The 13,854-nt window shown below is 45.2% G+C and overlaps 1 protein-coding gene across 1 annotated transcript in view; it reads left to right on the plus strand.

Annotated features, from left to right (window-relative positions):
- Positions 1-13,854, plus strand: part of DNAH9 (dynein, axonemal, heavy chain 9) — a 556,281-nt gene that overhangs the window by 60,488 nt on the left and 481,939 nt on the right. Inside the window, exons 7-10 of the mRNA XM_006863433.1 lie at positions 2,475-2,642; positions 5,765-5,881; positions 9,227-9,377; positions 12,862-12,976. Of these exons, the coding sequence (XP_006863495.1) occupies positions 2,475-2,642; positions 5,765-5,881; positions 9,227-9,377; positions 12,862-12,976 (551 nt within the window). The remainder of the gene's footprint in view (positions 1-2,474; positions 2,643-5,764; positions 5,882-9,226; positions 9,378-12,861; positions 12,977-13,854) is intronic.

Genomic DNA, 13,854 nt, shown 5'->3' on the forward strand with positions numbered 1-13,854 from the left:
ATACAGCCTCCAAAAACAGGGTTGCTATGATTTGGAAAGGACTCGGTAGCAAACAACCACCACAGTAGTGTGGTGGAGTCTTGGTGTGTCGCTATTCAATAAGAATTGAGCTGCTAACCACAAGGTCGGCAGTTCAAACCCACTATCCACTCCTCAGGAACCCTATAAAAGTGGATTTGACTTGGAACCGACTCGATTGCACTTAGCAATAATGTTAGTGTGGTGTAGTATCTGAGTGGAGTAAATAGTTAACAGGTGGACCTGCAAACAAAAAGGTTTGCCACTCAGTCTTTTCAGAGGTGCTTCAGAAGAAAGGCCTGGCGATCTACTGCTGAAAAATGAAAGACAGACAATTTTATGGAGCACAGTTCTCACTTTGACAGAACATATATGGGGTCACCACGAGCTTAGCTAGTTAGTGTAGGTTATTAGGGTGGTGTATTTGTTACTATTGACTACCCAAGTTGATGCATTATTATAAAGTCCCTCTTTTACATTAGGAAGTGTGATGGCTCTGTTGGATAAGCACTAGACTAGGAACACAAAGTCAGCTATTTCGGCACACCAGCCGCTGTGGACAAAAGAGGCGGTCATCTGCTCATGCAAAGATTAGCTGCCTCAGAAGCACTATACAGGGTCGCTATGACTCTGAACCAATCAAAATCACTTAACAACACCAACAACAGAGACATTAAGCATAATTGCGTGTGTTTGTTGGCCATTTATAAGCCTTCATTAAATGTCTATTTAAAGCCTTTCTTCACTTTTTTGCTGAGTTGTTTTTCTTTTTGTTCATAATTTGTAGAAGGGCCTTGTGTATTCTGCAATAAATGATTTCAGCAAAATGTCAGGGTCTGGTGACGTTGTTGTTGTTGTGTGCCGTGGAGTCGATTACGACTCTTAGCAACCCCTGTACAGGGTTTCCAAGGCTGTAAATCTTTACGGGAGCAGAAAGCCTCATCTTTCTCCTGAAGAACAGCTGGTAGTTTCGAACTGCTGACCCTGGGGTTAGCAGCCCAGTTTGGAACCACTATGCTGGTGGCGTGCTCCTATAAAAATGGCAGATTAGGAAACACTATGAGGAAGCATTGTCTTACATATGTCCGAGTCAAGATCAACCAGCAACAACAAGGTTCATGCAACCTCTGAAATCTCTTGAGAGGATAACAGGTGGACCAGCAAAGAACACCTGGTCCTGGCGAGCTGGAGAGTTTATGGCTTGTCTGCTGAGACAGGAAAGTTCCTGATGCCCTGGACACTGCCTTGATATTTTCACCTTGATTTCTGCCTGTCCCTACACTGCTTTACTAAAACCTAAAACTACATTCGAAGGGCTCTTCACTTTGACAGTAAACTGTGTCTTCCTCTCACTCACCCACTTAGTCTCATATATGTTGAGAGCTGCAGGCGCCATTGTGGCGCCGACCTCAACTTCCTCCTTCTCGTTTCCTTGTTTTTCTCCACGTGCGCGCATGCGCCGATCCCCACTCGTTGTATGCTAATTAGGCGCGCCGCACTCCACCCCTGGTATAGGTGCACCAATTTATGCTAATCAGGCATTCCTCTGCCTACCAATCATGTAACTAGCTATGTTCCACCACGCCCTCCTCTGAGGGTATATATTCTCTTGTTTCTCCCTTGCCCATTGTCGTCCTCCACCACCACTGAAAAGAGCTGTAACCGCTGGAAGAGCTGTAACAATAAACTACTGTCAGAAGGATCCTGCTTGTCGCGTCCTTTATCGGCGAGGGCGCGCGACACATATATGTTCATTAAACATGTATCAGTGACTCTTAAAAAAAAAAAAAAAAGGTGACCATCATAAATAAGCACTTTACTGTGTGCCAGGTACTGGCCCAAATCCTGTGCCTGCAATGACTTATTCAACTCTTCAAACAACTCCATGAGATGAGTTATCCTGTTACAAGTGAAGAAAGTAAACCCAGAGATGTTCAGTGATTGCCCACTGTCCCCCAGCTGCTGGTATATGCCCGGTGAAGGCATTCCTGTTCTCAGCAGAAACACTTGCTAAGAAGCCCCCTGGGCTTGCATGAGGGGTCATTTGGAAGATACGCTTTCCTGTCACTATCTTCTAAGATAGTTATCTTTCTGGAACCAGATACAGTGGTTCATTTGAAACTCATTTCGTAAACGCTTGTATTAAAGCCACGAATCATACCGACAATGTTGTTGTTATTATATTTTATTATTTATAGGAGAACACAGGTAGAGGCTGAACCGTACGTTTGATTGTGTGTGCTTGTGTGAATTCGATTCAGCGAGACTTTCCTCGTTAATAATCAAGAGTTACTGATATCAACCCAGTCTAATAATAAGGTTACAAAACATGTCAAGCTTCATATTTTCCTAAGCAATTAACACCCCCATACGATGCCAGCTTTTCTCATGCTGCTTTGAACGTCATCTGCTGTTATTAAAAAAAAACAACCCTCCTTTGTGAATTATCCCTACAGGATCTTCTGAAGACAACCTTGGACTTCCACAAACTGGAGAAGCTGGAGTTTAGCGGCATACGAGGAAATGCCTTGAGTCAGCAGGCCCAGAGAATGTATGGTGAATTTCAAGATATGTACAAGGTGTTTTCAGAGTCTTCCTATGACTGCTTGGACCCCCAAAGCATGGTAAGGCTTGTGGTGGGGCTAAACCATCAGCTTTCCCTTTTTGCCAGATGCCTTTAACCTATAGGATGTGGGTTTTTATTTGCATTTTCCCTGCAGGGGGAAATGTTCCCAGCCGAACTTGGTCAGTGGAGACCCACCCCCAACTACTCTGTGTGTCTGGAGAAAGCAAGGAGGGCTGGTTCCAACTGAGAACTGCTCCGCCTGCTACCCAGGGTATCAGGGACACAGACACACCTGGTGTGCTGGTGTTGGTGGCTGTGGCCGCCCTCTGGCTTTAAAAGCCTACAGGCTACTAATAGAGATGACCTTGTGAAGACCAGGCACACCTAGGTGGATGCTGGAGCCTGGTTCTTCTGGCCTGATCCTGGTCCTCAAAATGTGTAGCTCCGGGGCACAAGAGCCCACGACTTACCTGTAGTCTACAAAAGCTACAACCTGAGCTAGAGTCAGCCAGTGAGTACAAACCCACAGGAGAGAGCGAGGGAAGACAGGCCCAGTGCTAAATTAGATCTGATAAAGGAATAGCAGAGGGACTGTTGTTGTTGTTGTTAAGTGCCGTCGAGTCGGTTCCGACCCATAGCGACCCTGTACAGGGTTTCCGAGGGTGTAAATCTTTACGGGAGTAAAAAGCCTCATCTTTCTCCCACGGAGCAGCTGGTAGTTTCGAACCGCTGATCTTAAGGTTCGCAGCCCGATTCGTAACCACTACATTAAGTTTGTGGGGGGAAACCCAGAACTATTTGTTAAATAGATGATTCATTCCTCTTTGGATGGATAGTACACTTATCAAAAACCAAGAAAACTTGCTAGCACAGCGGGCTAAGCATTGAGCTGCTGGTCACAAGGTTGGCAGTTCAAACCCGTGAGTTGCTCCATGAGAGAAAGGTGAGAGGTTGTCTGCTCCCGTAAAAGATTTCGTGTCAGAAACCCCAAGAAACAGCCTTACTCTGTTCTGTAGAATCGCTATGAGTTGGAATGGAATCAGTTCACCATAGGAGGATCGCACTTAGGGGACCTTCTGTTAGAAGTGATGGGAAAATTTGAAAATGGACAATGGTGATGGTTGAGCAATTTAAGTAATGCCACTGAATGGTGTATGTGAAGAATGTTGAAAGGCAAATGATTTCTTACATATATAGTCATGACACAGTTAAAAGACAAAAGTGTATGGAGGTCATTATTTCATTCAGCATGATGTTTTCAAAGTTCACCCAGGTTGTAGCAGGTATCGGAACAAAGTTTCTCTAGTCACAAGAGAGCAGATAATTGTATGATCTCACTTATATTCTAGGAGAAACTAGAATCTGCAATTATTTACAGAGTTAAGCTTAGGACCAGGAGCCCTGGTGGATAGTGGCTTACTCTTTGGTCTGTTAACTGCAAGGTCAGCAGTTGGAATTCACCAGCCACTTAGATGGAAAAAGAGGAGGTTTCTGAACCCCTAACAATTTATAGCCTCAGAAACCCTGCATAGGGTTGCTATGACTTGGAATGGGCTTAGTGGCAGTAGGATTTGGGTTTTAAGCTTACTATCAGATGAGAGGACGGGGGCAAGGAGGCCTAATTGGTTGTTGTTGTTGTTGTTGTTAAGTGCCAGCGAGTCATTTCTTACTCATAGCGAGCCTGTATAGGGTTCCTGAGGATATCAATCTTTAGGAGAGCAGAAAGCCTCATATTTCTCCTAGGGAGTATCTGATGGACTCAGAATGCCCACCTTGTAATTCTCAGGCCGATGCTTATCCTACAGAACCGTAATGGTTAGGGGACATTAAACTTTTGTTAAGGGTGATAGAATACTTTGAAAACAGATCATAGTGAAGGTTGCATAACATGAAGAACTCGATGTCACTGAATTGTACATATGAAGAATGTTGAAATGACAAATGGTTGCTACATATGTATTCCCTATGATTATAGGGGAAAGAGGATGTCATATTGAGGGAAAGAAGAAAGAAATTAGGACAGAAATCTACTCTGAGTCCTCTTAGATGACCAAGGGTCTCTTAGCTGGGTCAGTAGACACAGGAAGGTATATCTTCCTAAAAACCCCATTAGTCAAAAGTAGAGAAAAGAAAGAGAGCTAGTAAGCAGACGGACTCCTGGTGTGCCGCTGTAGGATCAGCACTGGACTGGGAGCCACAAGGTCGGCAGTGCAGACCCACCAAGCTGCACCTTGGAAACCCTATACAGGGTCACTATGAGTTGGAACCGACTCAACGGCACTTAACAATAACTTAAGCAGGATATGTACCACTTGTTTGCTAGCAGATAATAAAGCAAACAAAACAAAACTCTGTACACAGGCAAAAACAAAACAGAAGTCTGGGTTCGGGAAGCAGAAGGATATTTTGGCTTTCTACTAGTTTTCTTTCTTTTTTGGTAAGACTACGCATCACTTTTATAAGACAATAATCAAAAATAACAATGATAGTGCATGTACTAGGATCTCTACATTGGTGAGAGTTTCTATGAAAATTGCCTACATTCTAGGAAGGGGGACATAAGGCCCTTTGTTGTTGTTGTTAAGTGCCGTCGAGTCGGTTCCGACCCATAGCGACCCTGTACAGGGTTTCCGAGGGTGTAAATCCTTACAGGAGTAGAAAGCCTCATCTTTCTCCCGCGGAGCGGCTGGTAGTTTCGAACCGCTGACCTTAAGGTTCGCAGCCCGGTTCGTAACCACTACGCTACCAGAGCTCCCTGGCTTTCCAAATAATATACCATATTTATAACATGCTTACACTAATAAATGATTTCTTGTTTGCCTGAAATTCAAATTTAACTTAAGTGTCCCGTATTTTTCCTTGCTAAATTTGGCAACTTTAGGAACAATGGCTGGTTGATGTCTTCACCAGTTAAGGTGTATGTAGAAGAAATGTTGTTGCTGTCAAGTTGGTTCCAACTCATAGGGACCCTATATACGGTTTCCAAGGAGCAGTTGGGTGGGTTTGAACCGCTGACTTTGAGGTTAGCAATCCAAGCCCGCTATGAGTCAGAACTAACTCGACGACACTTAACAACAACATAACCAATTCTAGTACAAAGATGAATGCTACAGAGCATTAAAGTGAAATGGACTTCCAAGAAAATAATTTTGTTCTTCCTTAAATGTGCTGTCTCTTCAGGAATTTGAACATGACATCTCTGAATTTAAGCAGAAAGTAGACGATCTTGACCGAAGACTCGGAACTATCTTTATCCAAGCCTTTGATGATGCATCTGGTTTGGACCACGCATTTAAGGTTTGTACAAGTAGGGAAGTAACCCACCCTGGGCTTGATACGCTCTCCACCCTTGTCTGAGTTGTTGCTGTTCAATGCTGTCGAGTTGGCTCTGACTCATAGCACCCCCATCTACAACAGAAAGGAATAGTGCCCGGTCCTGCGTCCTCCTTACAGTCGTGGCTACGCGTGAGCCCATTGCTGCTGCCACTGTGCCAATCCATCCCATTGGGGCGGGTCTTCCTTTTTTTTCGCCAACCCTCCACTTTACCAAGCATGATGTCCTTCTCCAGGGACTGGTCCATCCTGATAATGTGTCCAAAGTATGAGAGATGAAGTCTCACCATCCTGGCCCACCAATTGTCAGAGTAGAATAGGGATAATCTGCCTTCCACCTGCTTTATTTCTATAATAGTAATTGTTGTTATTAATCTAGTAGGAGTCCTTGGATGGAACATGGTTAAATGCTTGACAAGTAGCTGAAAGGCTGGCAGTTCAAATCCACCCAGAGGCACCTCGGAAGACAAGGCTGGTCATCTGCTTCTGAAAGGTCTCAGCTTTGACACCTTTGATGGAGCATGCACAGGTCACCTTGAGTCCGGTGGACTCCACAGCAAAACAGCCACATTTGTCTCACAGTGAAGGTATCGTGAGTGGCCTAAGGGAGAGGAATGCGCACAATTGGACTTCTCAAGCTGGCAGTTTACACTTTTCTGGAAACATGACAATGAACAGTACTTTTTAAAAGAGAGTTTTCTTCTGAGATGCCGTCTTGGTTCTCCATATCCTCTATCAGTTGTTGTTGTTGTTTGTCGATGAGTGGGTTCTGACTCACAGCGTCCCTGGAGAGAGTCCCCGAGGCTGTAAATCTCTACAGAAACTGAAAGCCTCATCTTTCTCCTGCAGGGAGCAGCTGATGGGCTGACACCACCGACCACGGGGTTAACAACCCATAGTGTAGCCCACTATACCAACACCACAGGGTCTCTGAGAAGGATAACCATTAAAAGTGAGACAGCCTATCGTGGTTCGCATCCTGAGACCATGGCTCTGCAGCTGAAGTTATTTAACCACTGTGGTTAGCTTGATCCAAGTCGCCATGGCAGTGCAGTAACTAATTGCTAGGCTGCTTTAACCACAAGGTTGGTGGTTTGAACCCACCCACCAATTGCTCCACGAACTACCGCAAGGTCAGTAGTTCGAAACTACCACCTGTTTCCCTAAACTTGGTAGCTTTGGGAATCCTATGTGAGCGGTTCTACTCTGTTCCATCGAGTCACTATCAGTGAAACATGAAGAGATGGCAACATTTTTTTGTTGTAGGTGTTAGTTTGATTCGAGCTGGAGCAAACCACATACCCAGTCTCTGATTATGGAATTTAGGTAGAAAAAGCTAGAATAAGGAAACTTGTGCTCTTGTCCCATTTTCACAGATCAGTGGTACAAGGAGAAGGGAAGACAAGATTTTGGATGATGAGATGTGTCATAAACAGTGAAGGCTGATGTTTGAGGCATGAAGACATGGTGGGTCCCACCAGAACTTCCGCAGACCATGAAGAGACTTATCCTGTGAAGTCTTTGTCCTTAGAACCAAGGCTAATCAGTGGTAGTTATAAGGAGGAGGATTGGGGCTCGATAGAGGAAACAGATTTCTGTCTAAACAGTTTAATGATAGCCACAGTGGCCCTTGCTAAGTAGTACATTGAAAATGTCCTAACATAGACAGGATGATGAAGGAAACTGGAGAGTGAATTTAAACCCTAATTGGGTAAACCAGTGCTAGGCTAGGACTCCCGGTACTACACAACGCCAGATTCCACGAGCCTTTGAAAGAAAGAAGGTAGGGAGAGGGAGCTAAGGAGAGAAGGAATAACTTATAACAAGTGCCTGACCTCCACACCTTACATAGGAAGAATTTTGGGGTTTTCTCTCTAAGTCTGTGAACTAATTTCAAGAGTTCCCGTGTGCCCACAACACTTGAACTCCTCTTACATTGGTAGACATATGAAGGGAAAACAGGTGCAAAAATGGCATTCAGGTGGTATTTGGCCTCCTCTGGCTTCAAAAGGGAGAATCGTCAGCACAAAGCCGACTCCGATGAGGTGAAGGTCAGGCATGCCTCTCCCCACAACCTTCTTCACCTTATTCTGATACCAGCCATCTTTCACATAGCATGTCTCTGCTGGGTTCGAGTATCTGTTGCTGTGGTCACACAGAATTCACAGACAGTGCTCAATGATTACGACTTTTTAAAGGATGTGAACAGGGTACAATTCAAGATCAAAACCCACTAGTGATGCAGCGGTTCTCTGGGGAGGAACTCTCGCTTCTCAGCAGTACTGCAGCCACGGTTATCTCTGGTTCTCAGACTCTCGGCCTACTCAGGCAGGCGTTACAAGCTCTAACAATGCAGATAAAGGCCCAAAGGGCCTGTTCTGCTAGGCAGTCTCCTGCCAGAAGACACTCAGGTTTTCTTGGTCGTGGGCCCAGAAGCCCGCTGCTCTATCTGTGCTGCTGGCTGTCACCACAGCTTTTAACACAGGAACCTTGCCCTCTGCTCATGAAACTTCTTTCTTGATGGTCCTGGGGCCATCTGTTCCTGCTTCAAAATAGTTCCTTTGAAACCTAGTGGGATGGTAAAAAAAAAATAACCAATTCCCGCATTAGAGTCTCATCCACCCTGTTTACTTGGTCTCACCTGATCATTAGAACATGGCTAGGATGGCACTTGACTACAACAAAAGAAAAGACATGCTCTGGTAGTGTAGTGGTTACGAATCGGGCTGCAAACCGCAAGGTCAGTAGTTCGAAACTACCAGCTGTTCTGCGGGAGAAAGATGAGGCTTTCTACTCTCGTAAAGATTTACAGCCTCGGAAACCCTGTACAGGGTCACTATGAGTCGGAACCGACTCTACAGTACTTAACAACAGCAAAACAAATTCACAGTACCCCACTGAGATACGAGTTACTCAACCTTAGAAAGGTTTAAGGGGGCATTAGTGGATCAGTGTCCAAATGCTCTGCTTCCATGCACAAGGTGGCATGCACAATGCACCTCATGTGGAGCCGGCACCTACCCATCAGTGGCGGCTTTATATGGTGCAGAATAGGTTTTTAGTGCCTCTTCTAGACTAAGACAGACTAGAAAGAAAGGTGTGGCGATTACTTCCAAAAGTCAGTCAGTGTAAGCGTTATTGATCACCACGGGCCAGTCCACAACCACGGGCAACAAGGGGGACGGTGCAGGACTGGGTAGCATTTCATCTCTTCATTCACGGACCAACATTAGTCAGGGGCTGACTTGATGGCATCTAAGAGCAAAAAAATAAATAAATGATTTACCACGTGGCTATTGTGCTTTCTAGCTGATAGACATCGCTGGAAGCCTCCTCGAAAGACCACTAGTGGCCCAAGATGTGTCTGATAAATACCTGGTCCTCATCAGAATGTTCAACCAGGACCTGGATGCCGTGAGAATAATCTACAGCCAGCATGTCCAGGAGGAAGTGGAACTTGGTAGGTCTGTGGGGCGGAGTTCTGTTCCTGTGAAGGAGGAGGCAGCTCTCTCCTTTGGTTTTATCAGTGTACACATGCAGACCTATGACATTCCCCACTAACACTGGGAGAGCAGCCGAGGTCATTGCAGAGTGGATTTACTTGTACCCACTGTGGCTGGGATTGACTGGCTGAACCAGAGAAGCGAAGACGTGACCACCATCCGTCAGTTGAGGCCTTGACATAAAGTTTGAGTTGGTCATTGATCCATCTTCAACAGACCTCAGTTGCATGCTAGAGTTTTACACACTTGAAAAAAAAGGTTATTTTAATCTCTTCCAATATCAAAGCAACCCTGCTCCTGATTGGGAAAACCAAAGGGAGGCCGACAAGAGACAGGGCTGTACTGAAGTGTGAAGTCTCCATTTTTATTATAAGCGTTATTTAAACAATGACAGCAAAGACAAATAAACAACAACAATAACAAGAAAGAACTCCTAGTAACCTCATGTGTGTCAGAGTACAACTGAGCTTCATAGGGTTTTTAAGAGCTGATATTTTAGAAGTAAATTGCCAGGTCTTTCTTCTGAGGCTCCACCAACTTTTCTGTTATTAGCTGAGCACCTTAATTCTTTGCACCCCTCAGGGACTTCTATGATTCTTACAGGTCCTGTATTACAGGTCCTGTCTTATTTGTTTGCAAATTTAGAAAAAAGTTCCGTTTAGATTTAAAAACACGTTTGACCCAAGCTCTGTACAAAGCATGATTGTAAGCACTGTATGGAGGAAGCACTAGACAGCAAGGTCGGTTTGAACTGCAAGGTCGGCAGTTCAAATCCACCAGCTGCTCCTTGGAAACTCTATACAGGGTGGCTATGAATCGGAACCAACTCGATGTCACTTACCAACAACAACATATGCAGTGGCAGATCAGGATGAGGGATAAAAGAATGAATACGGAAAAGTGCTTGTTCAAGGAGCAAGTCAGCTAGACAGATGTCAGCACAGTTAAGAACAAAGCGTAGCAAACTGTAAGAAGTGCTCGACTGAAATTATAAAAATGTAACAAAACAGGGTGCGTTGTGGCTGTGAAGTTCAAGGGAACCTTGAGCCAAATCCTGAAAGGAGGGGGATTTGACAGCCTGAGAGAAGAGGTAAAGGCCTCCAAGACAAAGATGTGGAGAAGATATGCAATGGCCAATCAGAACTGCGTGTAGCCAAACAAGTGTATGGAGGGAGATCAGGTTGGGGCCAGATCATGAAGTGCCCTGAAAGCTGTATTTAGGAATTTGGAATTCATTACTCAAGCAACAGGGAAATTGTCAAATGTTTTAAAGTAGTCGAGTAATGGGACCACTATGTTTATAAATAGGTTTCATTTTGTAGTAATTAAGAATTGGTTCCACTTAGGAAATCATTCCTAGAAAACCTATTGGCCCCAACTCTATGTAGGACCCTCATCATAACGTCCCTCAGTCAATACAGAGTTTGAAAACTCAAATGGCCACAGAGGTTAGATTAGTTTTGCTGCTGCACAGCGAATGATTACAAACGTTGTAGTGGCTTGAAACAACAACACTCATTGATCACCTCACAGTTCTGTTTGTCAGCATGGGTGGCACACGGCTGAAATCAAAGTGTTAGCCAGGCTTGTGTTTTCATCTGGAGGCTCCGAGGGAGGAAAAATAATTCTCTTTCAAAGTTATTCTTGTTGACAGAACTTAGTTGCTTATTATTGTGGGACTGAGGTCTTTGTTTCCTTGTTGGCTGTCAGTCAGGGGCCACTGTCAGCTCCTAGAGACTGCCGGCATTCCTTGCCACAAGGTCTCCTCCATCTGCAAGCCAAGCATGGCAATCGAATCCTTCTGGTGCCTCAAGTCTCTGACTTCTTGTACAATCAGCTGGAATCAACGCTTCACGCTTTTGTTTTTAAAACCGGCTTCACCTGATTAGGTCAGGCACACCCAGGAGTTTTACCCATTTGCCATAAATCATAACATAATCTCCAGAACGACAGCTCATAATAGTTACAGGCTCCCCCTACACTTAACAGGGAAGTGATCATTCAAGGGGTCATCTTAAAATGCTGCCAACCAAAGAGACGAAACAAGAGGCGAGAATGAAGGCCGGAGTGGTAGGGTCCATGGTAAATGTGGTCCTGATTCAGTTCCAGTTGTTAATGAGAAACGGTTGCCAGATACTCCAGAAAATCTGGAAACTGAGATCCTTTTTTGATGAAATCGGACATTTGTTAAAAGTTGATGACTAACTATAAACAAACCAACCCACTACACGGGAAATACCCAGGCTGTGGTAACTCTGGTCAGGTGCTTCATAATCTACACGCCAGTCTCATTCATTATCCTTTTTAATGCTCATAGAAATCCTGCAAGCCATTGTTTGTTGTTGTTGTTGTTATGTGCCGTGGAGTCGGTTCCGACTCACAGAGACCCTGCACAGGGTTTCCAAGGCTGTAAATCTTTATGGGAGCAGAAAGCCACATCTTTCTCCCACGAAATAGCTGGTAGTTTCGAACTGCTGACTGTGAGATTAGCAACCCGATTTGTAGCCACTATGGTACCATAGTGGAGCTCTGGTAGCGTAGTGGTTACGAATCGGGCTGCGAACCTTAAGGTCAGCGGTTCGAAACTACCAGCCGCTCCGCGGGAGAAAGATGAGGCTTTCTACTCCCGTAAGGATTTACACCCTCGGAAACCCTATACAGGGTCGCTATGGGTCGGAACCGACTAGACGGCACTTAACAACAACAATGGTACCAGAGCTCCTTAAGTGCTGTCAAATTAGTTCCAACTCATAGCAACCCTGTATAGGGTTTCTTAGGAGCTGCTGGGGGATTTGAACCATCTATCTTGCGGTTCAAACCAACCTTATAGTCCAGTGCTAGCAGGGATAATATTATTCCTATTTTACTGAAGAGAAAACCAAGGCCCAGAGAGATTAAGTTGTCTGTTTCAGGTAGCATTTCTCTGCCTTGTCTGTACTGTTAGAATCATCTAATGCATTTATAATATATGCTAAAGAGTCTTTTCCTAGACCAGTTAAATCAGAATTTCTCAGGTAGGGCCCAGGTCTAAGTATTTTTCAAGAGCTCCCAGGTGATGCAAATGTACAGCCAGGTTGAAAGTCCCTAGCCACCCTTCAGATCTAGAACTGAACTCACCCCGTGGCTTCATTTTCAGCCAAACAATAGACAGGTTGTTGTTAAGTGATGGGGAGTTGGTTCTGACCCATAGCGACCCTGTATAGGGTTTCCAAGGAGGAGCTGGTGAACTTGAACCTCCCACCTTGGGGTTCAAATCAATCTTTCTGTCCAGTGCATTAATCCGCAGCCTCACACCAGGACTCCCTGTGTGACTGTGGTGGTTGTGTGCCGTGGAGTTGGTTCTGTGTGAAGGTAGTAAAGGTGGAAAGAGTAGCTGGCAGGTGGCATTGCCGGGGGCAGTAGTACCAACCTCTCTTCACCCTGGCTGTATTGGGTCCCCAGGATTCTCCCTGGTGCACAAGAACATGCCCGCTGTGGCAGGAGGTCTCCGCTGGGTCCAAGAGCTGAGGCAGCGCATCCAGGGGCCCATCAGCAACTTCCGATGTCTCACACATCCGTGAGTAGTTTATTCCTGAAAGGCAAGCTTGTTTGGGGTTTGTGTTCCTTGCTGTGACTTTCGTAAAGGTGCAACTCACTTAGAAGCTAGAAAGCTTCTTTCTAGCGCTCAAACAATGTTATGTATTAAACTGAGTCCCCCCTAAAAAAAAATGGTTTAAGTCCTAATCCCTGTACCTTTGAGTGTGACCTCATTTAGGAGTGGACTTTTTCTTTGAGGATGTCAGCAGTTAGGGTCACATTGCGGTAGAATGCATCTGAATCCCTTTTGAGTGGTATCTTATTAAAGCAGAGAACAGACAAAGAGATACAGTCCAACACCATGTAAAAATACAAGCGAGGGAATGCCAAGAGATGCCCGGGGCTACCGAGAGACCGGAAGAGACAAGAAAGAATCTTCTGAAATGGACCGAGAGCGTGTAGCCCTGCCAGCTCCCTAGTTCTGACTCCTAACCTCTACCAGGAGTCTTGGTGTGGCGCTGTGGTTAATGCACTGGACTGCAAAGTCGATTTGAACTGCAAGGGCGGTGGTTCAAGCTCACCAGTCTCTCCTTGGAAACCCTATACAGGTTCGCTATGGGTCGGAACCGACTCGACGGCACTTAACAGCAGCAGCAGCAACCTCTACAAATGGAGTCCTGTGTAGCATCGTGGGATAAAGCACTGGACTGCAACGTCCGTTTGAACCACAAGGTTGACGGTTCAAACCCACCAGCTGCACCTTGGGGAACCCTATATGGGGTCGCTATGAATCAGAGCTGACTCCATGGCATTTAACAAAAACAACAACAACCTCTACAAAAAGTGCCCTGGTAGAAAAATAGTTAAACAGTTGGCTGCTAATCAAAAGTTTGCCAGTTCAAACCCATCAGATGCTCT

The sequence above is a fragment of the Chrysochloris asiatica genome, unplaced genomic scaffold (genome assembly GCF_000296735.1).
Source record: "Chrysochloris asiatica unplaced genomic scaffold, ChrAsi1.0 scaffold00054, whole genome shotgun sequence".
Lineage (NCBI taxonomy): Eukaryota > Metazoa > Chordata > Mammalia > Afrosoricida > Chrysochloridae > Chrysochloris > Chrysochloris asiatica.